The sequence below is a fragment of the Oncorhynchus mykiss genome, chromosome 17 (assembly GCF_013265735.2).
Source record: "Oncorhynchus mykiss isolate Arlee chromosome 17, USDA_OmykA_1.1, whole genome shotgun sequence".
Lineage (NCBI taxonomy): Eukaryota > Metazoa > Chordata > Actinopteri > Salmoniformes > Salmonidae > Oncorhynchus > Oncorhynchus mykiss.
Window position 1 is genome coordinate 93,394,139 of NC_048581.1, and position 23,272 is coordinate 93,417,410.

Below are 23,272 nucleotides of genomic sequence, written 5' to 3' on the forward strand. Positions count from 1 at the left end.
ACTCCATGGTTTACTACTCCAAGGTTTACTACTCCAAGGTTTCACTACTCCAAGGTTTACTACTCTAGAGTTTACTACTCCAAGGTTTACTATTCCAAGGTTTACTTCTCCAAGGTTTACTACTCCAAGGTTTAGTAATCATAGGTTTACTACTCCAAGGTTTACTTCTCCAAGGTTTGCTACTTCAAGGTTTACTACTCCAAGGTTTACTACTCCAAGGTCTACTACTCCAAGGTTTCACTACTCCAAGGTTTAGTAATCATAGGTTTACTACTCCAAGGTGTACTACTCCAAGGTTTAGTAATCATAGGTTTACTACTCCAAGGTTTACTACTCCAATGTTTGCTACTTCAATGTTTACTACTCTAGAGTTTACTAATCATAGGTTTACTACTCCAAGGTTTACTACTCCAAGGTTTACTACTCCAAGGTTTCACTACTCCAAGGTTTAGTAATCATAGGTTTAATACTCCAAGGTGTACTACTCCAAGGTTTACTACTCCAAGGTTTAGTAATCATAGGTTTACTACTCCAAGGTTTACTACTCCAAGGTTTAGTAATCATAGGTTTACTACTCCAAGGTTTACTACTCCAAGGTTTACTACTCCAAGGTTTACTACTCTAGAGTTTACTACTCCAAGGTTTACTACTCCAAGGTTTACTACTCCAAGGTTTAGTAATCATAGGTTTACTACTCCAAGGTTTACTTCTCCAAGGTTTGCTACTTCAAGGTTTACTACTCTAGAGTTTACTACTCCAAGGTTTACTACTCCAAGGTTTACTACTCCAAGGTTTACTACTCCAAGGTTTACTAATCATACGTTTACTACTCCAAGGTTTACTGCTACTTACAACTTTTGACCAGACTAAAAGAGTTTGGCATCATACAATTTGCGTGCCAGAGGATTGAATTCTTAAAAGTCTAAGCCATTGGAGGTGGGTTCTAAGCTTACATATGGAATTGTTTTAAGAAGGTGGATCATTTAGCTATTTGATTTAATTTTAGGACCCCTTTAGGTATCAACAGTAAAAAGAAGAAAAGTGATTTGATAAAAGTTTGAATTTGGTCTTTACTACTATAGCCCAGAAAAACAAATTGAATAACACATTCATAAATGACAAAAAAGACAGTCAAAATGGTTTTCTTTTAAAAATGTGTCCTATATCTAGGATATAGAGGAGAGCTCAGAGAACACCCTCATGTTCGTGAGAGCCTAATCTTTCCATAGATGGGTCATATTAGTTTATAGGCCAAACCGTTTTCGTGAGAAGACCGATTTTTGGGATATCGTCTGGTCTGACAAACAGCGCTTTCGTTCTGCCACTTTCCACCGCAGATGCAGAAGGCCGACAGGTCTCTAGCTTAAAAACTGACTGGTTTTTATGGCCATTTTTTATTACGTAAATGTTTTATTGGAACTCTCTTTCGTGTTGGACTATTAACTAACTTGATGTCACCAGGCAGGCCAAAACTCCGTCCCACCAAAATGGGATGAAAATTCAGGTGGTCTTTTCAAACAGCTCTTACACTAAAAGGGCATTAAAAATAATTTGCACAATTTCACAGTATTTTTCCAAACTCCATAGTGTGGAAATGTATATAAAACACAGGAAATCACATTTTCTTTGACTGTACTGGTCCTTTAACTAAGTTTCTCTCTATCTCCCCCCTTCTCTCAGGGCTCTGTGTACATTAATGATGACGCTAGGATAGTCTCCAGTGATTATGTGACAGCTGACGGTGTGATCCACTACATTGACAAGGTCCTCACCCCGTATGACCTGAAGGATCAAAAGACCATACCATCTAAGGTAGGCTACGGCTGCATGTGCCACTTAGCAGACACTTTGATCCAAAGCTACTTACAGACACATAGCGTGCATACATTTTCCATATGGGTGGCCTCAGCGGGAATTAAACCTATGATCCTTGCGTTGCAAGCTCCGTGCTCTACCAACTGATCAACAGAGAGATGGGCACCCTATTCCTAGACTATATAGGGCTTAGGGTGCTGCCATTTGTGACACAAGTCACAATTTACTCCCCAAATCGGTTTTATTCATTTTAAAATAACTTGTGAATAGGGGTTCAAATTTTCCTGAAAATCTACCAAGTTTAAATTCTGGGAATAATTCATATTATCCCGAGAGTCCAAGAAAATACAGCAAAAAGTCCCAGCGTTTAAAACCAAGATGATCACTATGCCAGGGTCCTCCCAAAATAAGAGGCGCGTTCCGTCACCTTGTCTGCTTGGACTCGCCACTATGTAAAGGTTTCAGAGCAAATTAAACTCATATTTAGTAATGATAAAGTAACTATCTATGATTGTTTAATGAAATTGTGAAATTTGGACGTTCATAAATTCCCTAGCGCTATGTTCCTCAATTCATTCAGCGGTTTTTCTGGTCAGGGCGCACAGGCTTTGTCAAATCATACAAAACTTTGTAACGGCAGTCACGGCAGTCAAAAGTCAAATGACAAAAGTTCCTAAACTTCCTCCTTCGACGAATGACAGAATATCACCTGTATTTGTCCAAATAGAGTCGATGGTTATACAGAAAGCTGATCAGCCCAAGACTAACGGGGAGATGAAGAGTGGAATTATTTTAGTATCAAAGTATATATATTTTTAATTTTATTTTATTTCTACCTTTATTTAACTAGGCAAGTCAGTTAAGAACAAATTCTTATTTTCAAAGACGGCCTAGGAACAGTGGGTTAACTAACTGTTCAGGGGCAGAACGACAGATTTGTACCTTGGGGGTACAACTTGCAACCTTCCGGTTACTAGTCCAACACTCTAACCACTAGGCTACCCTAAAAAAAACATCCATATCTCCTGTCATAGCGTTTGTTGATCACACGTTCTCTACCTGAACTCTATATGGGCAGCAATACGAGACAGCACACAGAAGCGGGGTAAATGTTATAGAGGTATTCTGATGCGCGTAGGTCACATGTGCTCTGATAATGCAACCTATAGATTAGAGAATAAAGTTAGGACTTTTTCATTTGGGGCTTCAGGGGGATTGAGACTGGATAGGATATTATCCTAGGCTCTAGGACAGAAGGAGACTGGATAGGATATTATCCTAGGCTCTAGGACAGAAGGAGACTGGATAGGATATTATCCTAGGCTCTAGGACAGAAGGAGACTGGATAGGATATTATCCTAGGCTCTAGGACAGAAGGAGACTGGATAGGATATTATCCTAGGCTCTAGGACAGAAGGAGACTGGATAGGATATTATCCTAGGCTCTAGGACAGAAGGAGACTGGATAGGATATTATCCTAGGCTCTAGGACAGAAGGAGACTGGATAGGATATTATCCTAGGCTCTAGGACAGAAGGAGACTGGATAGGATAACAGCCTAGGCTCTAGGACAGAAGGAGACTGGATAGGATAACAGCCTAGGCTCTAGGACAGGAGAATATATACTTTTCCCTAATGACTTGGAATTGTCTGTGACAGAGATGCCTACAGTATGTAGTGAATTGTGCATAGACCTATCACGGTTATCCATGTTAATCTATAGACCTATCACGGTTATCCATGTTAATCTATAGACCTATCACGGTTATCCATGTTAATCTATAGACCTATCACGGTTATCCATGTTAATCTATAGACATACGCGGTTATCCATGTTAATCTATAGACATACGCGGTTATCCATGTTAATCTATAGACATACGCGGTTATCCATGTTAATCTATAGACCTATCACGGTTATCCATGTTAATCTATAGACCTATCACGGTTATCCATGTTAATCTATAGACATACGCGGTTATCCATGTTAATCTATAGACCTATCACGGTTATCCATGTTAATCTATAGACCTATCACGGTTATCCATGTTAATCTATAGACATACGCGGTTATCCATGTTAATCTATAGACCTATCACGGTTATCCATGTTAATCTATAGACATACGCGGTTATCCATGTTAATCTATAGACCTATCACGGTTATCCATGTTAATCTATAGACCTATCACGGTTATCCATGTTAATCTATAGACATACGCGGTTATCCATGTTAATCTATAGACCTATCACGGTTATCCATGTTAATCTATAGACATACGCGGTTATCCATGTTAATCTATAGACATACGCGGTTATCCATGTTAATCCCTACTTGTGACATAATTTTTTTCTTATATTTCAGCTTAATTTCACTGAAGCAGGTGAACTATATGGATACATGAAGTTCACCAAACTGGTGCAGGTAAACAAATCTAATTTTATTGGTCACATACACATGGTTAGCAGATGTTACTGGTCACATACACATGGTTAGCAGATGTTAATGGTCACATACACATGGTTAGCAGATGTTAATGCGAGTGTAGCTAAATGCTTGTGCTTCTAGTTCCGACCGTGCAGTAATATCTAACAAGTAATCTAACAATTTCACAACAACTGCCTTATACACACACAAGTGTAAAGGGATGAATAAGAATATGTACATATAAATATATGGAGGAGCGTTGGCAGTGCGGCATAGGCAAGATGCAGTAGATGGTGTAGAGTACAGTATATACATATGAGATGAGTAATGTAGGGTATGTAAACATTATATAATATAAAGTGGCTAGTGATACATTTATTACATCCAAGTATTCATTATTAAAGTGGCTGGAGTTGAGTCAGTATGTTGGCAGCAGCCACTCAATGTTAGTGATGGCTGTTTAACAGTCTGATGGTCTTGAGCTAGAAGCTGTTTTTCAGTCTCTCGGTCCCAGCTTTGATGCACCTGTACTGACCTCGCCTTCTGGATGATAGCGGGGTGAACAGGCAGTGGCTCGGGGTGGTTGTTGTCCTTGATGATCTTTTTGGCCTTCCTGTGACATCAGGTGGTGTAGGTGTTCTGGAGGGCAGGTAGTTTGCCCCCGGTGATGCGTTGTGCAGACCTCACTACCCTCTGGAGAGCCTTACGGTTGTGGGCGGAGCAGTTGCCGTACCAGACGGTGATACAACCCGACAGCTCTCGATTGTGTTTCTTCAGCCTCCTGAGGTTGAAGAGGCGCTGTTGCGCCTTCTTCACCATGCTGTCTGTGTGGGTGGACCATTTCAGTTTGTCCGTGCTTGGCCGTTGGTTTACTAATTAATGTATAAAGCTAATACACATTTACTACCGTATAAATAGCTTCAATCTCAAATACTTTTATGGGGCGAATCCCAATTTACACAAAGTCAAAATTTAACTTTGTCTCCATTGAAGTAGCATATGGCATTCAGCCAATCATTGCACATTGTACAAATGGACCAGGGCTTTCCACTCTTTGTTAGGGTCCACCTGATTGGCTGAACACAGTAAACTACACCTAGCATTGTGGTGGAAAATGGTCCTATTGGTCATTTTCACGCCTGCACTAATACATCTGAGACCACAGTAGATTGGAGAGAGAGGAACAGGGCTTCATGCCCCTGACCATGTTGTTATCATTGTTATTATTATTGTTTTTATGATGATGACAACATGCTGAACCTGGTCGAGAGCTCCATCCACCAGCCCCTGACCATGTTGTTGTTATTGTTGTTATTATTTTTAGGATGCCAACATGCTGAACCTGGTCGAGAACTCCATCCACCAGCCCCTGACCATGTTGTTGTTATTGTTGGTATTATTTTTAGGATGCCAACATGCTGAACCTGGTCGAGAACTCCATCCACCAGCCCCTGACCATGTTGTTGTTATTGTTGTTATTATTTTTAGGATGCCAACATGCTGAACCTGGTCGAGAACTCCATCCACCAGCCCCTGACCATGTTGTTGTTATTGTTGTTATTATTTTTAGGATGCCAACATGCTGAACCTGGTCGAGAGCTCCATCCACCAGCCCCTGACCATGTTGTTGTTATTGTTGGTATTATTTTTAGGATGCCAACATGCTGAACCTGGTCGAGAACTCCATCCACCAGCCCCTGACCATGTTGTTGTTATTGTTGGTATTATTTTTAGGATGCCAACATGCTGAACCTGGTCGAGAACTCCATCCACCAGCCCCTGACCATGTTGTGGCCGTCTGACGCTGCTCTCAGCTCTCTGTCTGAAGAGAGACAACACTGGCTCTACAGTCTTGCCCACAGGGACAAACTCACAGCCATCATCAAAGCTCACATCATACGCAATATCAAGGTGAGGCTATGGGTGCATCACAAATGTTTTGATTACTTCTTGATGTTGTTTTGATTGTGATCTTGTATTGATTATAATGACGTTGATCTCTCTACAGAAGATGACCTTGACTTCGTTCACTACCTACCGGACGATGCACGGATCAACCTTCACCTTTAGCTGTAACAAGAAAGTCGTTGTGAGTAGCTACTTCAACCTCATTTACACCTCTGAGTCTCAAATGACACCCCGCTCCCGATATAGGGCACTGCTTTTGACCAGAGCCCATCGGTGTACTATAAAGGGAATAGGGTCTAAAGTAGTGCACTATATAGGGAATAGGGTCTAAAGTAGTGCACTATATAGGGTCTAAAGTAGTGCACTATATAGGGTCTAAAGTAGTGCACTATATAGGGAATAGGGTCTAAAGTAGTGCACTATATAGGGAATATCAAATCAAAGTTTATTTGCCACGTGCGCCGAATACAACAGTGAAATGCTTACTTACAGGCTCTATCCAACAGTGCAATTTTTAAGTAAAAAATTGGTATGAGTTAAACAATAGATAAGTGAAGAAATAAAAAAACAGTAAAATAATAGTGAAAATAACAGTAGCGAGGCTCCGTACAGGTGATACCGGTACAGAGTCAATGTGCGGGGGCAACAGTTAGCCGGGCTAATTGAGGTAATATGTACATGAATGTATTGTTAAAGTGACTATGCATAGATGATAAACAGAGAGTAGCAGCACCGTAAAAGAGGGGTTGGCGGGGGGATTTGCGGTAGTGCCTTGCGGTCGGAGGCCGAGCATTTTCCGTATGAGGCAGTGATGCAACCAGCTGCTCTCGATGTTGCAGCTGTATAATTTTGAGGATCTGAGGACCCATGCCAAATCTTTTCAGTCTCCTGAGGGGGAACAGACTTTGTCGTGCCTTCTTCACGACTTTCTTGGTGTGTTTGGACCATTCTAGTTTGTTGGTGATGTGGACAACAAGGAACTTAAAGCCCTTAGCCTGCTGCACTACAGCCCCGTCAATGAGAATGGGGGTTTGCTCGGTCCTCCTTTTCCTGTAGTCCACAATCATCTCCTTCGATGAACATAGAAGTGATTTAGCTCGTCTCGTAGGCTCGTGTCACTGAGCAGCTCGCGGCTGTGTTTCCCTTTGTGATCTGTAATAGTTTGCAGGCCCTGCCACATCCAACGAGAGTCAGAGCCAGTGTAGTACGATTCAGTCTTAGTCCTGTATTGATGCTTTGCCTGTTTGTCAACGAACAACCGGGTTAGAGTGCCTCACCTTGAAAGCGTCAGCTCTACCCTTTTGGTTCAGTGCTAATGTTGCCTGTAATCCATGGCTTCTGGTTGGGGTATGTACGTACAGTCACTGTGGAGATGACGTCCTCAATGCACTTATTGATAAAGCCAGTGACTGATATGGTGTTCTCCTCAATGCCATCGGAAGAACCCTGGAACATATTCCAGTCTAAAGTAGTACACTATATGCATAGGCAATAGTTTTTACAGTAGTGCACTATATAGAGAATAGGGTCTAAAGTAGTGCACTATATAGAGAATAGGGTCTAAAGTAGTGCACTATATAGGGTCTAAAGTAGTGCACTATAAAGGGAATAGGGTCTAAAGTAGTGCACTATAAAGGGAATAGGGTCTAAAGTAGTGCACTATAAAGGGAATAGGGTATAAAGTAGTGCACTATAAAGGGAATAGGGTATAAAGTAGTGCACTATAAAGGGAATAGGGGGCCATTTGGGAAATACGCCTTATTTTATCCCCAAAGCACAATTATAGCTGAGAATGAAAGAAAGACAGTGAAGATACATGGTACACCATCTGCTCAGAACTACTGGGCCTACTGGGCCTTCTGGGCCTACTGGGCCTTCTATATTCCTCTCTCCCCAATCTCCCAATTTCATCTAGCCTCAGCCTGGTTCTAGATCTGTTTGTGCTTTCTTGCCACGGGTGTAACTGACTTTAGGAGTTTGGAAGAAAGCACAAACAGATCTGGGACCAGGTTAGTTCTCATCTTGTCCTGTGATTATCTTATTACCTTTCTCATGTTTGTTTGTTTGTGTCTGTCAGGGGGACATCATGGTGAATGACAACATGGCGAGGCTCCTGGATCGTTTCATGATGTTTAACGGGGGCGTTGCGTATGGCATCGACCAGCTACTGGAACCTCCCGGTCTGGGTGCACACTGTGATGGACTGGAGGACAGGACTATATACGTAAGAGACTTTCATATCACCTTCATAATACTATTAGTTATTTCTAATATATCTGGAGAGTATATGTGGAAGGTTCTGGTATTTCAGCAGGAGACGTTTCTCCCACACACGACGGACTGGACGGAGAAATGAGATGACAAAATGATCCTCGTGTGGACATTTAAAGTATATGCATCTTGGATATATGAGTGTCTGTGAAACTGGAGACACAAAGACACAAAACATCAAGGCAACAACATTATAGAAAACAAAAGGCAAAATCCTTGTTTAGCCCCTTTAGGATCCGCAGTGTCTAAGGTGTACTGCCAGAATGCCTCTCTTTCTATTAGTTTACGTATGATGTCACCTCTTGGTGAAATGTTGAAGTGTTTTATAGTTACGAAGTGCAGCGAGGAAGGTGAGACGTGTTTTTATTAAGAATGGCAGCCTTATGTTCCACATTGTTCGTTTGGTTTGACCAATAAGCAGCCTCACAGATGTATCTTGGCTTGACCCAAGACGGCTTAGCAGATTTTTTTTCATATATATTTTAATCTCACTTTCCATCTACGAACTAAATATACTTTCCTGCAACCCGCCTCACACAATGTGGTACGGATCTGCAAGTTTTTATTCCTTATAACTGGTTCCTCCATCGGGAGCTAGCCAGCTAACTAGCTATTAGTCTTTGTTAGCCACGGCTAGCTGTCTTCACCTTTAGCTCGGACGCCAGCTTTAGCTCGCCAATACCTGCCAGTCTGCAAAGCGCGATATCAACCCATTGGACTGCTTTTCTCTACCACATCTCCAGATTCCTGCCGCAAGCTCTGGACCATTACACCGGATTACCGCAGCTAGCTAGCTGCAACCGAGTGGCTATTGCTGGCTAACGCCTCTGTCCCGAAGCAAGCACCATTTACCTTTGAGCTAGGCTCGAGCTAGGCCCAACTCGCGGCTAGCCGACGAAGAATAGCAGCTAATTCCTGGGCTTCAACACCTCTTTCGCCAATTTGCCTGGACCCTTTATTGTCGACATGGAGCCCTGCCGATCCATCACGACTGGTCTGCTGACGTAATCGTCCAATGTGGTTTCAGCAGGCGTTTCCGTTGCAATGTCGCCGAAGACCCATCTGCTAGACTCGGCCGTCTGAACTAGCTGTCTGAACGCCGAGTCTCCCGCTCGCCTAGCATAGTAGTCGACTACCTGACTCACCTATTGCTGCTCATTGGACCCTATGATCACTCGGCTACACAGCTGATGCCTGCTGGACTGTTCACTAACATGGTACCTCATTTTGTTTATCTGTCGGCCTCAGCCTCGAACTCTGGTCGTCCCGTATGTACCTAACTGACCCGCTCTGCCCATTCATCGCCATTTACCCATTGTTGTCTTAGCTCTCCTGATAAACATCTGTGATTGCTTTATGCCGCTCTCTAATGTCAATATGCCTCGTCTACTGCTGTTTCGGTTAGTTCTTATTTTTATATTTCACTGTAGGGCCCCCAGTCCCGCTCAACATGCCTTAGATAGCTCTTTTGTCCCACCCCCCCACACATGCAGTGACCTCACATGGCTTAACTGGTGCCTCCAGAGATTCAACCTCTCTCATCGTCACTCAATGCCTAGGTTTACCTCCGCTGTACTCACATCCTACCATACCCTTGTCTGTACATTATGCCCTGAATCTATTCTACCACGCACAGATCTACTCCTTTTTTTCTCTGTTCCCAACGCACTAGACAACCAGTTCTTATAAGCTTTAGCCGTACCCTTATCCTACTCCTCCTCTGTTCCTCTGGTGATGTAGAGGTTAACCCAGGCCCTGTAACCCCCAGTACTACACCTATTCCCCAGGTGCTCTCATTTGTTGACTTCTGTAACCGTAAAAGCCTTTTCATGCACGTTAACATTTGAAGCCTCCTCCCTAAGTTTGTCTTATTCACTGCTTCAGCACACTCCGTCAACCCTGATGTCCTAGCCATGTCTGAATCGTGGCTTAGGAAGGCCACCAAAAATTCTGAAATTTCCTTTCCCAACTATAATATTTTCCATCAAGATAGAACTGCCAAAGGGGCGGAGTTGCAATCTACTGCAGAGACAGCCTGCAGGGTTCTGTCATGCTATCCAGGTCTGTGCCCAAACAGTTAAAGATTCTACTTTTAAAAATCCACCTTTCCAGAAATAAGTCTCTCACTGTTACTGCTTGTTATACAGTAGATGCCCCTCAGACCCCAGCTGTGCCCTGGACACCATATGTGAGTTGATTGCCCCACATCTATTTTCAGAGTTCGTACTGTTAGGTGACCTAAACTGAGATATGCTTAACGCCGTCCTAAAATCTAAGCTAGATGCACTCAATCTCACACAAATTATCAAGGAGCCTACCAGGTACAGCCCTAAATCCGTAACCATGGGCACACTCATAGATTTCATTCTGACCAACTTGCCCTCTAAATACACATCTGCTGTCTTCAACCAGGATCTCAGCGATCACTGCCTCATTGCCTGCTTACGTTATAGGTCCGCGGTCAAACGACCACCCCTCATCACTGTCAATCGCTCCCTAAAACACTTTTGCAAGCAGGCCTTTCTAATCGACCTGGCCCGGGTATCCTGGAAGAATTTTGACCCCATTCCGTTAGTAGAAGATGCCTGGTTGTTCTTTAAAAGTGCTTTCCTCACCATCTTAAATAAGCAAAATAGATATATACACGGGGCACGACAAAGACGTCTGACTGCTACGCCATCTTGGAATGAAGAAAAAAAAGCTGTTCTTCATTACACACCATGGACCAACAAATATTCTTTACATCAACAACATGGGAATCATTACAAAACGTATTGCATGACGTACCCTATGTGTGTTGTTAGAGTCGATGTGGTAGCTGCTTGGGTCCCCGACCCTGTCCCCACGGAACTGAAGATACGGTGAGCTCACACACACACTCACACACACACACACACACACACACACACACACACACACACACACACACACACACACACACACACATACACACACACACACACACATACACACACACACACACATACACACACACACACACACACACACACACACACACACACACACACACACACACACACGCAAACCATAAGACACCATTTCCTGCCTTTCACAGGGCAAGACTGAGATCTGCAGCCTCATCAACCCCTACTCTATGCTCTACCCTCGACATCACAGTTTGATGTATAACCACGACTTCAGGTAGGGAGACTCCACAGTGATGCATAACCACGACTTCAGGTCGGGAGACTCCACAGTGATGCATAACCACGACTTCAGGTAGGGAGACTCCACAGTGATGCATAACCACGACTTCAGGTAGGGAGACTCCACAGTGATGTTTTGACCACAACTTCAGGTAGGGAGACTCCACAGTGATGCATAACCACGACTTCAGGTAGGGAGACTCCACAGTGATGCATAACCACGACTTCAGGTCGGGAGACTCCACAGTGATGCATAACCACGACTTCAGGTAGGGAGACTCCACAGTGATGTTTGACCACGACTTCAGGGAGGGAGACTCCACAGGGATGTTTGACCACGACTTCAGGGAGGGAGACTCCACAGGGATGTTTGACCACGACTTCAGGTAGGGAGACACCACAGTGATGCATAACCACGACTTCAGGTAGGGAGACTCCACAGTGATGCATAACCACGACTTCAGGTCGGGAGACTCCACAGTGATGCATAACCACGACTTCAGGTAGGGAGACTCCACAGTGATGTTTTGACCACAACTTCAGGTAGGGAGACTCCACAGTGATGTTTTGACCACAACTTCAGGTAGGGAGACTCCACAGTGATGCATAACCACGACTTCAGGGAGGGAGACTCCACAGGGATGTTTGACCACGACGTCAGGTTGGGAGACTCCACAGTGACGTTTAACCATGACTTCAGGGAGGGAGACTCCACAGGGATGTTTGACCACAAAGTCAGGTAGGGAGACTCCACAGTGATGTTTGACCACGACTTCAGGGAGGGAGACTCCACAGGGATGTTTGACCACGACTTCAGGTAGGGAGACACCACAGTGATGTTTAACCACGACTTCAGGGAGGGAGACTCCACAGGGATGCATAACCATGACTTCAGGTAGGGAGACTCCACAGTTATGCATAACCACGACTTCAGGTAGGGAGACTCCACAGTGATGTTTGACCACGACTGCAGGTAGGGAGACTCCACAGTGATGTTTGACCACCATTTCAGGTAGGGAGACTCCACAGTGGTGTATGACCACGACTACAGGTAGGGAGACTCCACAGTGAAGTTTGAAAACCACTTCAGGTGGGGATACTCCACAGTAATCGATAACCATGACTTCAGGTAGGGAGAATGCACAGTGATGTTTGACCACCACCTCAGATAGGGAGACTCCACAGTGATGTTTGACCACCGCCTCAGATAGGGAGACTCCACAGTGATGTTTGACCACCGCCTCAGATAGGGAGACTCCGCAGTGATGTTTGACCACCGCCTCAGATAGGGAGACTCCGCAGTGATGTTTGACCACCGCCTCAGATAGGGAGACTCCGCAGTGATGTTTGACCACCGCCTCAGATAGGGAGACTCCACAGTGATGTTTGACCACCGCCTCAGATAGGGAGACTCCACAGTGATGTTTGACCACCGCCTCAGATAGGGAGACTCCACAGTGATGTTTGACCACCGCCTCAGATAGGGAGACTCCACAGTGATGTTTGACCACCGCCTCAGATAGGGAGACTCCACAGTGATGTTTGACCACCGCCTCAGATAGGGAGACTCCACAGTGATGTTTGACCACCGCCTCAGATAGGGAGACTCCACAGTGATGTTTGACCACCGCCTCAGATAGGGAGACTCCACAGTGATGTTTGACCACCGCCTCAGATAGGGAGACTCCACAGTGATGTTTGACCACCGCCTCAGATAGGGAGACTCCACAGTGATGTTTGACCACCGCCTCAGATAGGGAGACTCCACAGTGATGTTTGACCACCGCCTCAGATAGGGAGACTCCACAGTGATGTTTGACCACCGCCTCAGATAGGGAGACTCCACAGTGTTGTTTGACCACCGCCTCAGATAGGGAGACTCCACAGTGATGTTTGACCACCGCCTCAGATAGGGAGACTCCACAGTGATGTTTGACCACCGCCTCAGATAGGGAGACTCCACAGTGATGTTTGACCACCGCCTCAGATAGGGAGACTCCACAGTGATGTTTGACCACCGCCTCAGATAGGGAGACTCCACAGTGATGTTTGACCACCGCCTCAGATAGGGAGACTCCACAGTGATGCATAACCATGACTTCAGATAGGGAGTATTATTTTTCTTCATCCTCTTCTTCTACAGCCACTACCCCTCTATGACGAGGCACCACATGGGCCAAAGGATGGGCTGTAAGAGGATGTGTAAGAGTCAAGCCTGGGTCATTAGCTGCTGTAAGAACCACTATGGAAGAGATTGCCAAGGTGAGCCTTCCCACTGCCTCAGATAGTGATATACATGACATGATGTACAGTGCCCTCAGATGGCGGACGTGATTTACAGTGTCCTCAGATAGTAGACGTGATATACCGTGTCCTCAGATAGTAGACATGATATACAGTGTCCTCAGATAGTAGACATGATATACAGTGTCCTCAGATAGTAGACATGATACACAGTGTCCTCAGATAGTAGACATGATATACAGTGTCCTCAGATAGTAGACATGATATACAGTTTCCTCAGATAGCGGACGTGATATACAGTGTCCTCAGATAGTAGACATGATATACAGTATCCTCAGATAGTAGACATGATATACAGTATCCTCAGATAGTAGACATGATATACAGTGTCCTCAGATAGTAGACATGATATACAGTATCCTCAGATAGTAGACATGATATACAGTGCCCTCAGATAGTAGACATGATATACAGTATCCTCAGATAGTAGACATGATATACAGTGCCCTCAGATAGTAGACATGATATACAGGGTCCTCAGATAGTAGACATGATATACAGTGCCCTCAGATAGTAGACATGATATACAGGGTCCTCAGATACATTAAAGTGTTTAGAAATATATTATATTCTTATCCACAATAAAAGTGACTCCAAAATGACATAAAACATTATTACAAATAAATGGTTCACCCGATATGGATGACAATCCCTTCAAATCCAAAGACAACCAGGTGAGGGGAGTTCCTTACTGAGACCTAGACAACCAGGTGAGGGGAGTTCATTACTAGTTAGTGACCTAGACAACCAGGTGAGGGGAGTTCCTTACTAATTAGTGACCTAGACAACCAGGTGAGGGGAGTTACTTACTAAGACCCAGACAACCAGGTGAGGGGAGTTCATTACTAGTTAGTGACCTAGACAACCAGGTGAGGGGAGTTCCTTACTAATAAGTGACCTAGACAACCAGGTGAGGGGAGTTACTTACTAAGACCCAGACAACCAGGTGAGGGGAGTTCCTTACTGAGACCTAGACAACCAGGTGAGGGGAGTTACTTACCACGACCCAGACAACCAGGTGAGGGGGATTCATTACTAAGACCCAGACAACCAGGTGAGGGGAGTTCCTTACTACGACCCAGACAAGCAGGTGAGGGGAGTTCCTTACTGAGACCTAGTCAACCAGGTGAGGGGAGTTCCTTACTGAGACCTAGTCAACCAGGTGAGGGGAATTCCTTACTACGACCCAGACAAGCAGGTGAGGGGAGTTCCTTACTAAGACCCAGACAACCAGGTGAGGGGAGTTCCTTACTACGACCCAGACAACCAGGTCAGGGGAGTTCATTACTAAGACCCAGACAACCAGGTGAGGGGAGTTCCTTACTACGACCCAGACAAGCAGGTGAGGGGAGTTCCTTACTGAGACCTAGACAACGAGGTGAGGGGAGTTCCTTACTGAGACCTAGACAACGAGGTGAGGGGAGTTCCTTACTGAGACCTAGACAACCAGGTGAGGGGAGTTCCTTACTGAGACCTAGACAACCAGGTGAGGAGAGTTCCTTACTGAGACCTAGACAACCAGGTGAGGAGAGTTCCTTACTGAGACCTAGACAACCAGGTGAGGGGAGTTCCTTACTGAGACCTAGACAACCAGGTGAGGGGAGTTCCTTACTGAGACCTAGACAACCAGGTGAGGGGAGTTCATTACTAATGAGTGACCTTAATGAATTATTAAGGGAGAAGCGAAAACCCGCATCAACTCTGCCCTACGTGGAATTAGTTTGTCATGCGCTGTATATTCATGCTAACAGTAAATACATTTTTCTTTAAAATATCATTTTTTAAAGAATGTTTGATCTTTTTGATTCCAGAGAAACAGGGCATTTGGTAAATATTCACACTTGACTTTTTCCACGTTTTGTGACATTACAGCCTTATTCTAAAATGAATTATCATTTTCCCCCCACATCAATCTACACACAATACCTCATAATGACAAAGCAAAAACAGGCTTTTGGAATTTTTTGCAAATGTATAAAACAAAAATTACTGAAATGTTACAGTTACGAAAGTATTCAGACCCTTTACTCAGTACTTTGTTGAAGCATCTTTGGCAGTCGATTACAGCCTCAAGTCTTCTTGGGTATAACGCTACCAGCTTGGCACACCTGTATTTGGGGAGATTCTCTCATTCTTCTCTGCAGATCCTCTCAAGCTCTGTCAGGTTGGAGGGGAAGTCACTGTACAGCTATTTTCAGGTCTCCATTTTCAGGTCTCTCCAGAGATGTTTGATCGGGTTCAAGTCCGCCTGGGCCACTCAAGGACATTGAGACTTGTCTCGAAGTCACTCCTGCATTGTCTTGGCTGTGTGCTTAGGGTCGTTGTCCTGTTTGAAGGTGAACCTTCGCCCCAGTCTGAGGTCCTGAGTGCTCTGGAGCAGGTTTTCATCAAGGATCTCTCTGTACTTTGCTCTAATCATCTTTCCCTCGATCCAGACTAGTCTCCCAGTCTCTGCCGCTGAATAACATCCCCACAGCATGATGCTTCCACCACCATGCTTCACCGTAGGGATGGTGACAGGTTTCCTCCCGATCTGACGCTTGGCATTCAGGCCAAAGAGTTCAATCTTGGTTTCATCACACCAGAGAATCTTGTTTTTCATGATCTGAGAGGCTTTAGGTGCCTTTTGGCAAACTCCAAGCGTGCTGTCATGTGCCTTTTACTGAGGAGTGGCTTCCATCTGGCCACTGCAGAGATGGTTGTCCTTCTGGAAGGTTCGCCCATCTCCACAGAGGAACTCTGGGGCTCTGTCAGTAACCATTAGGTTATTGGTCACCTCCCTGACCAAGGCCCTTCTCCACCGATTGCTCAGTTTGGTCTGATGGCCAACTCTAGGAAGAGTCTTGGTGGTTCCAAACTTCTTCCATTTAAGAATGATGGAGGCCACTATGTTCTTGGGGAACTTCAATGCTGCACAAATGTTTTGTTTCTTGGCACGATCCTGTCTCATAGTTGGACAGACAATTCCTTCGACCTCATGGCTTGTTTTTTTTGCTCTGACATGAACTGTCAACTGTGGGACCTTATATAGACAGATGTGTGCCTTTCCAAATCATGTCCAATCAATTAAAGTTACCACAGGTGCACTCAAATTAAGTTGTCGAGAGAGCTCAAGGATGATCAATGGAAACAGGATCTACCTGAGCTCATTTCGAGTCTCATAGCAAAGGTGCTGAATACTTATGTAAATAAGGCATTTCCGGTTTTTATTTGTAATACATTTGCAAAAATGTCTAAAACACTGTTTTCATTTGCCATTATAGGGTATTGTGTGTAGACTGATGAGGGAAAAAAAATATTTAATCCCTTTTAGAATAAGTCTAAACAAAATGTGAAAAAAAATGTCAAGGGGTATGAATGCACTGTACATGTCTGTTGGTTTACAGTGGTGTACAACCTTGTTGTCATAGTAATGATAACAATACTCAGAGCTTTACTTTGAAAAGGGGGAACTTCAAAGTGATGTGTTCCAATGTGTTTCAGTGTAAACTCACTTCATCCACTACCAATGTGTTTCAGTGTAAACTCACTTCATCCACTACCAATGTGTTTCAGTGTAAACTCACTTCATCCACTACCAATGTGTTTCAGCGTAAACTCACTTCATCGACTACCAATGTGTTTCAGCGTAAACTCACTTCATCCACTACCAATGTGTTTCAGTGTAAACTCACTTCATCCACTACCAACGTGTTTCAGTGTAAACTCACTTCATCCACTACCAATGTGTTTCAGTGTAAACTCACTTCACCCACTACCAATGTGTTTCAGTGTAAACTCACTTCATCCACTACCAATGTGTTTCAGTGTAAACTCACTTCATCCACTACCAATGTGTTTCAGTGTAAACTCACTTCATCCACTACCAATGTGTTTCAGCGTAAACTCACTTCATCCACTACCAATGTGTTTCAGTGTAAACTCACTTCATCCACTACCAACGTGTTTCAGTGTAAACTCACTTCATCCACTACCAATGTGTTTCAGTGTAAACTCACTTCACCCACTACCAATGTGTTTCAGTGTAAACTCACTTCATCCACTACCAATGTGTTTCAGTGTAAACTCACTTCATCCACTACCAATGTGTTTCAGTGTAAACTCACTTCACCCACTACCAATGTGTTTCAGTGTAAACTCACTTCACCCACTACCAATGTGTTTCAGTGTAAACTCACTTCATCCACTACCAATGTGTTTCAGTGTAAACTCACTTCATCCACTACCAATGTGTTTCAGTGTAAACTCACTTCATCTACTACCAATGTGTTTCAGTTTAAACTCACTTCATCCACTACCAATGTGTTTCAGTGTAAACTCACTTCATCCACTACCAATGTGTTTCAGTGTAAACTCACTTCACCCACTACCAATGTGTTTCAGTGTAAACTCACTTCATCCACTACCAATGTGTTTCAGTGTAAACTCACTTCATCCACTACCAATGTGTTTCAGTGTAAACTCACTTCATCTACTACCAATGTGTTTCAGTTTAAACTCACTTCATCCACTACCAATGTGTTTCAGTGTAAACTCACTTCATCCACTACCAATGTGTTTCAGTGTAAACTCACTTCATCCACTACCAATGTGTTTCAGTGTAAACTCACCCTTTTCTACTACCAATGTGTTTCAGTGTAAACTCACCCTTTTCCAATACTAATGTGTTTCAGTATGTTCTGGTGGGTTGGAGTCTCCCTGTGGAGATCACGGGGACTGTGATGATGGCCGTCTGGGGTCTGGACGCTGCCGGTGCCACGATGGCTTCAAAGGAATAGCCTGTGAGCTGTGTGAACTTAAACACTATGGAACCAATTGTACGGCGTGTAACTGCACAAATCAGGGCCAGTGTGAGGAGGGGATGGAGGGAGATGGGAGCTGCTCCTGTACTGAGGGCTGGACTGGAGACCGCTGCCACCTTAAAATAGGTGAACATTGATTCAGCTATTATGAAACTACACTATTACATTCAAAAAGCATTCCTTATCCACGATACTTCAATGGGTGACTATCCAGACCTGTACTGGGTGTAAGGAATGTTTTGGGGATGTTCAAGTCCCTCCGTCAAGTACCTGATTCCCGTTTTCTTCAAGCTGGGCTGAAGCATCTTTGGGGATATATTTTTTAACTGTTACATGGTAATGTGTTGTGCCATTTACACAATGCCACAAACAGACAATAAATTCATAATATTATCTTAAATACTACCTTCATGCTTTGTGTGCGTGTAGCAGTATATCGTTGGTAGGTAGCCCAGCGGCTAAGGAGTTGGACCTGTAGCTGAACGATCCCCTGTTCAAATCCCAGGCCAGGTGCTGAAAAAAAAGGGGGGGGGGATTGATCTGGTAACTGGAGGGCTATTAAGTTCATATTCTAACAACTATCCCCTACCGTTGGGCGCTTGAGCAAGGTCCTTAACCCTTCACCATGTTCTCCATCCAGGGGCATTGCAGCTTCACCCTGTGCTGCAGTCAACTCTGTGATGTGTCTGTGTGATGTGTCATGTGGTGGGGGGTTAAGAGAGAAGAAGACATTTCTTTGTATCTATAAAAAAATATTATAACTATAATATTAATAACAATAATATTATATATGATAATAATAACAATCATTACAATAATAACTACAAAAATAATAACTATAAACATGCAGAAAAAACACTATAATAATAATAATATCCATAATAATGTCATCACAACAAATATAATACCAACAATAACTATAATAATACACAGAATAATAATAACAATAAATAATAACAATAATAATTACTATAACACATATAATAACTACGAAGGGCTATATGTACGAAGGGCGCTATGTACGAAGGGCTATGTAAATACATTTGATTTGATTTTAACTATGATAGTACATAATAATACGTATATTATAATAATAATATTACCTAGACTAATATATATATATATAATAACTATAACAGTAATAATAACTATTATAATACATATTATAACTATAATAGTAATAATAGCTATAATAATACATATAACGACTATAATAATACATAATTAATAACTATAATAGTAATAATAACTATAATAATACATAATAACTATAACAGTAATATAGACTATAATAATACATAATAACTATAACAGTAATATAGACTATAATAATACACAATATAACTATACTGATACATATAATAACTATACTACATAATAACTATAATAGTAATAATAACTATAATACATGTAATAACTATAATAATAGATATTATAACTATACTAATAGATACATATTATAACTATACTAACAGATATAATAACTATAATAGTAATATTAACTATAATAGTACATATTATAACTATACTAATACACATAATAACTATAGTAATACATAATAACTATAATAGTAATAATAACTATAATAATACATATTATTACTATAATACATAATAACTATAACAGTAATGATAACTATAATAATAGATATTATTACTATAATACATAATAACTATAATAGTAATAACAACTATAATAGTTATAACAGTTATAACTATAACAATAATACATATAATAATAATAATAATAATAATAACTATAATGCATAATAATTGCTAATAATAACAATAATCATAACTTTATAACTATATATATTTTTCCCCAAATATACAAAATAATGATAACTAATAATAACTATACAAATAATAACTATAATAATAAAAACGATAAACTAATAATAACAAAGAATATAATAACAATAACAAACTATAACAATAACAACTATAATAACTATAACAAACTATAATAATAACAACTATAATAACAATAACAAACTATAATAACAACAACTATAATAACAATAACAAACTATAACAATAACAACTATAATAATAATAACAAACTATAATAATAACAACTATAATAACAATAACAAACTATAATAATAACAACTATAATAACAATAACAAACTATAATAATAACAACTATAATAACAATAACAAACTATAATAATAACAACTATAATAACAATAACAAACTATAATAATAATAATAACTATAATAACAATAACAAACTATAATAATAATAACAAACTATAATAATAATAACTATAATAACAATAACAAACTATAATAATAGTAACTATAATAACAATAACAAACTATAATAATAATAATAACTATAATAACAATAACAAACTATAATAATAATAAAGTAGCTATGGACATAAAGTTGTATTGTATGTGTGGGCCCGTGTGTGATAACTTTGTCTACTGTTGTGTCCGATCAGAGAAGAAGCTGGTGTGTTCTCCAGAGTGCCATAGCAACGCCGTGTGTCAGGCCGACAACATCTGTCTCTGTCAGTCACAGTATGTGGGGGACGGCTTGAACTGCACCGGTGGGTTGGAATAATTATTTAACTCATTTATTACCCACAATCCAGTTAGCTAATAGATTAACCCAAAGTATTCATTCTAAATCCACACTCTTGGGGTGGTGCGTCATGAGTAGGGGCCCAGAGTTTTTCCAGACCATGTGACCTGACCAGGGAAAAATCTTTGGCCCTAAACATTTAGCGAGTCTTGGGATGCGTCCCAAATGGTACCCTATTTCCGATATTGTGCACTTATTTTGAGTAGTGCACAATATAGGGAACAGGGTGATATTTTAGATAAAGACCCAATGTAGTTTGTTAGTCACTATGGAAACTGTGTGCACTAATTAGGTAATAGGGTGCCATTTGAGACTAAACCTTGCTATTCTGTTTCCAAATCTCCTCCGGCTCCTGATCTGTTATATTATTAATGATCTGTGTCTCCTCCAGCTCCTGGTCTGTTATATTATTAATGATCTCTGTCTCCTCCAGCTCCTGGTCTGTTATATTATTAATGATCTCTGTCTCCTCCAGCTCCTGGTCTGTTATATTATTAATGATCTCTGTCTCCTCCAGCTCCTGGTCTGTTATATTATTAATGATCTCTGTCTCCTCCAGCTCCTGGTCTGTTATATTATTCTCTGTGTCTCCTCCAGCTCCTGGTCTGTTATATTATTCTCTGTGTCTCCTCCAGCTCCTGGTCTGTTATATTATTATCTGTGTCTCCTCCAGCTCCTGGTCTGTTATATTATTATCTGTGTCTCCTCCAGCTCCTGGTCTGTTATATTATTCTCTGTGTCTCCTCCAGCTCCTGGTCTGTTATATTATTCTCTGTGTCTCCTCCATCTCCTGGTCTGTTATATTATTATCTTTGTCTCCTCCAGCTCCTGGTCTGTTATATTATTCTCTGTGTCTCCTCCAGCTCCTGGTCTGTTGTATTATTATCTGTGTCTCCTCCAGCTCCTGGTCTGTTATATTATTCTCTGTGTCTCCTCCAGCTCCTGGTCTGTTGTATTATTATCTGTGTCTCCTCCAGCTCCTGGTCTGTTATATTATTCTCTGTGTCTCCTCCAGCTCCTGGTCTGTTATATTATTATCTGTGTCTCCTCCAGCTCCTGGTCTGTTATATTATTCTCTGTGTCTCCTCCAGCTCCTGGTCTGTTATATTATTCTCTTTGTCTCCTCCAGCTCCTGGTCTGTTATATTATTAATGATCTCTGTCTCCTCCAGCTCCTGGTCTGTTATATTATTCTCTGTGTCTCCTCCAGCTCCTGGTCTGTTATATTATTCTCTCTGTCTCCTCCAGCTCCTGATCTGTGTGCGGAGTACAACGGGGGCTGCCACCAGCATGCAGCCTGTCTCCAGACAGACCTGCAGGTCAACTGTACATGTCTGTCTGGCTACGAGGGTGACGGCTCTGTCTGCTCACCTATCAACAGGTGTGTCACAGAGACCAACGGAGGATGCAGTGACTTCGCTACTTGCCTGTTCACAGGGCCTGTGAGTGGTGGCTTCATATTCATGTTTTTCTGGCGCTTTCTTAATCGTCTTTCCTTCCTGTTGAATGCAGAACGAGGGAGCGCTCGGTTTGTTGTTTTGTAAAGTTATGAAAGTCTCTGAAAAAGTGTTCTAGTGAAAAAGTTTGGTTAGTAGCTAACTACCTTTTGAGTTTGGATCCTGCGACGGGGTTGGCATCAGTTGCTGGGACTGCTACTATCGGTCCAGTGATCCTGACGGCCAAGGCCAGGTCTGTGGGGCTGTTTGGTGTAGAAGCTAGCCTAGCTGCTAGCTAGTTGCCTATCAAGCTAGAAGGATTTCCTTGAGGGCTTGAACGCAGCCTGCGACATGGTTAGCCATTGTGTCTAGATCCATGCTGTTTGTTGCTGCTTCCATCTTCCCTCTGACATGCTCTGTCTAGAACTGAGAGGAGTAACAGTATAACCTGTCCTGTCTGGAACTGAGAGGAGTAACAGTATAACCTGTCCTGTCTGGAACTGAGAGGAGTAACAGTATAACCTGTCCTGTCTGGAACTGAGAGGAGT

At 42.2% G+C, this 23,272-nt stretch overlaps 1 protein-coding gene across 4 annotated transcripts in view; it reads left to right on the top strand.

Moving 5' to 3' along the window:
* stab1 (stabilin 1) overlaps positions 1-23,272 on the top strand; it is a 148,257-nt gene that overhangs the window by 100,076 nt on the left and 24,909 nt on the right. For all 4 annotated transcript variants that reach the window (XR_005037113.1, XM_036950976.1, XM_036950975.1 and 1 more), the window contains exons 49-59: positions 1,681-1,812; positions 4,180-4,239; positions 5,977-6,153; positions 6,251-6,331; positions 8,228-8,374; positions 11,226-11,282; positions 11,498-11,583; positions 13,732-13,850; positions 18,566-18,820; positions 21,147-21,254; positions 22,537-22,730. Coding sequence is in view for 3 of the 4 variants with exons in the window: in XM_036950976.1 (XP_036806871.1) it covers positions 1,681-1,812; positions 4,180-4,239; positions 5,977-6,153; positions 6,251-6,331; positions 8,228-8,374; positions 11,226-11,282; positions 11,498-11,583; positions 13,732-13,850; positions 18,566-18,820; positions 21,147-21,254; positions 22,537-22,730 (1,416 nt within the window). In the remaining variant the exon portion in view is untranslated. The remainder of the gene's footprint in view (positions 1-1,680; positions 1,813-4,179; positions 4,240-5,976; positions 6,154-6,250; positions 6,332-8,227; positions 8,375-11,225; positions 11,283-11,497; positions 11,584-13,731; positions 13,851-18,565; positions 18,821-21,146; positions 21,255-22,536; positions 22,731-23,272) is intronic.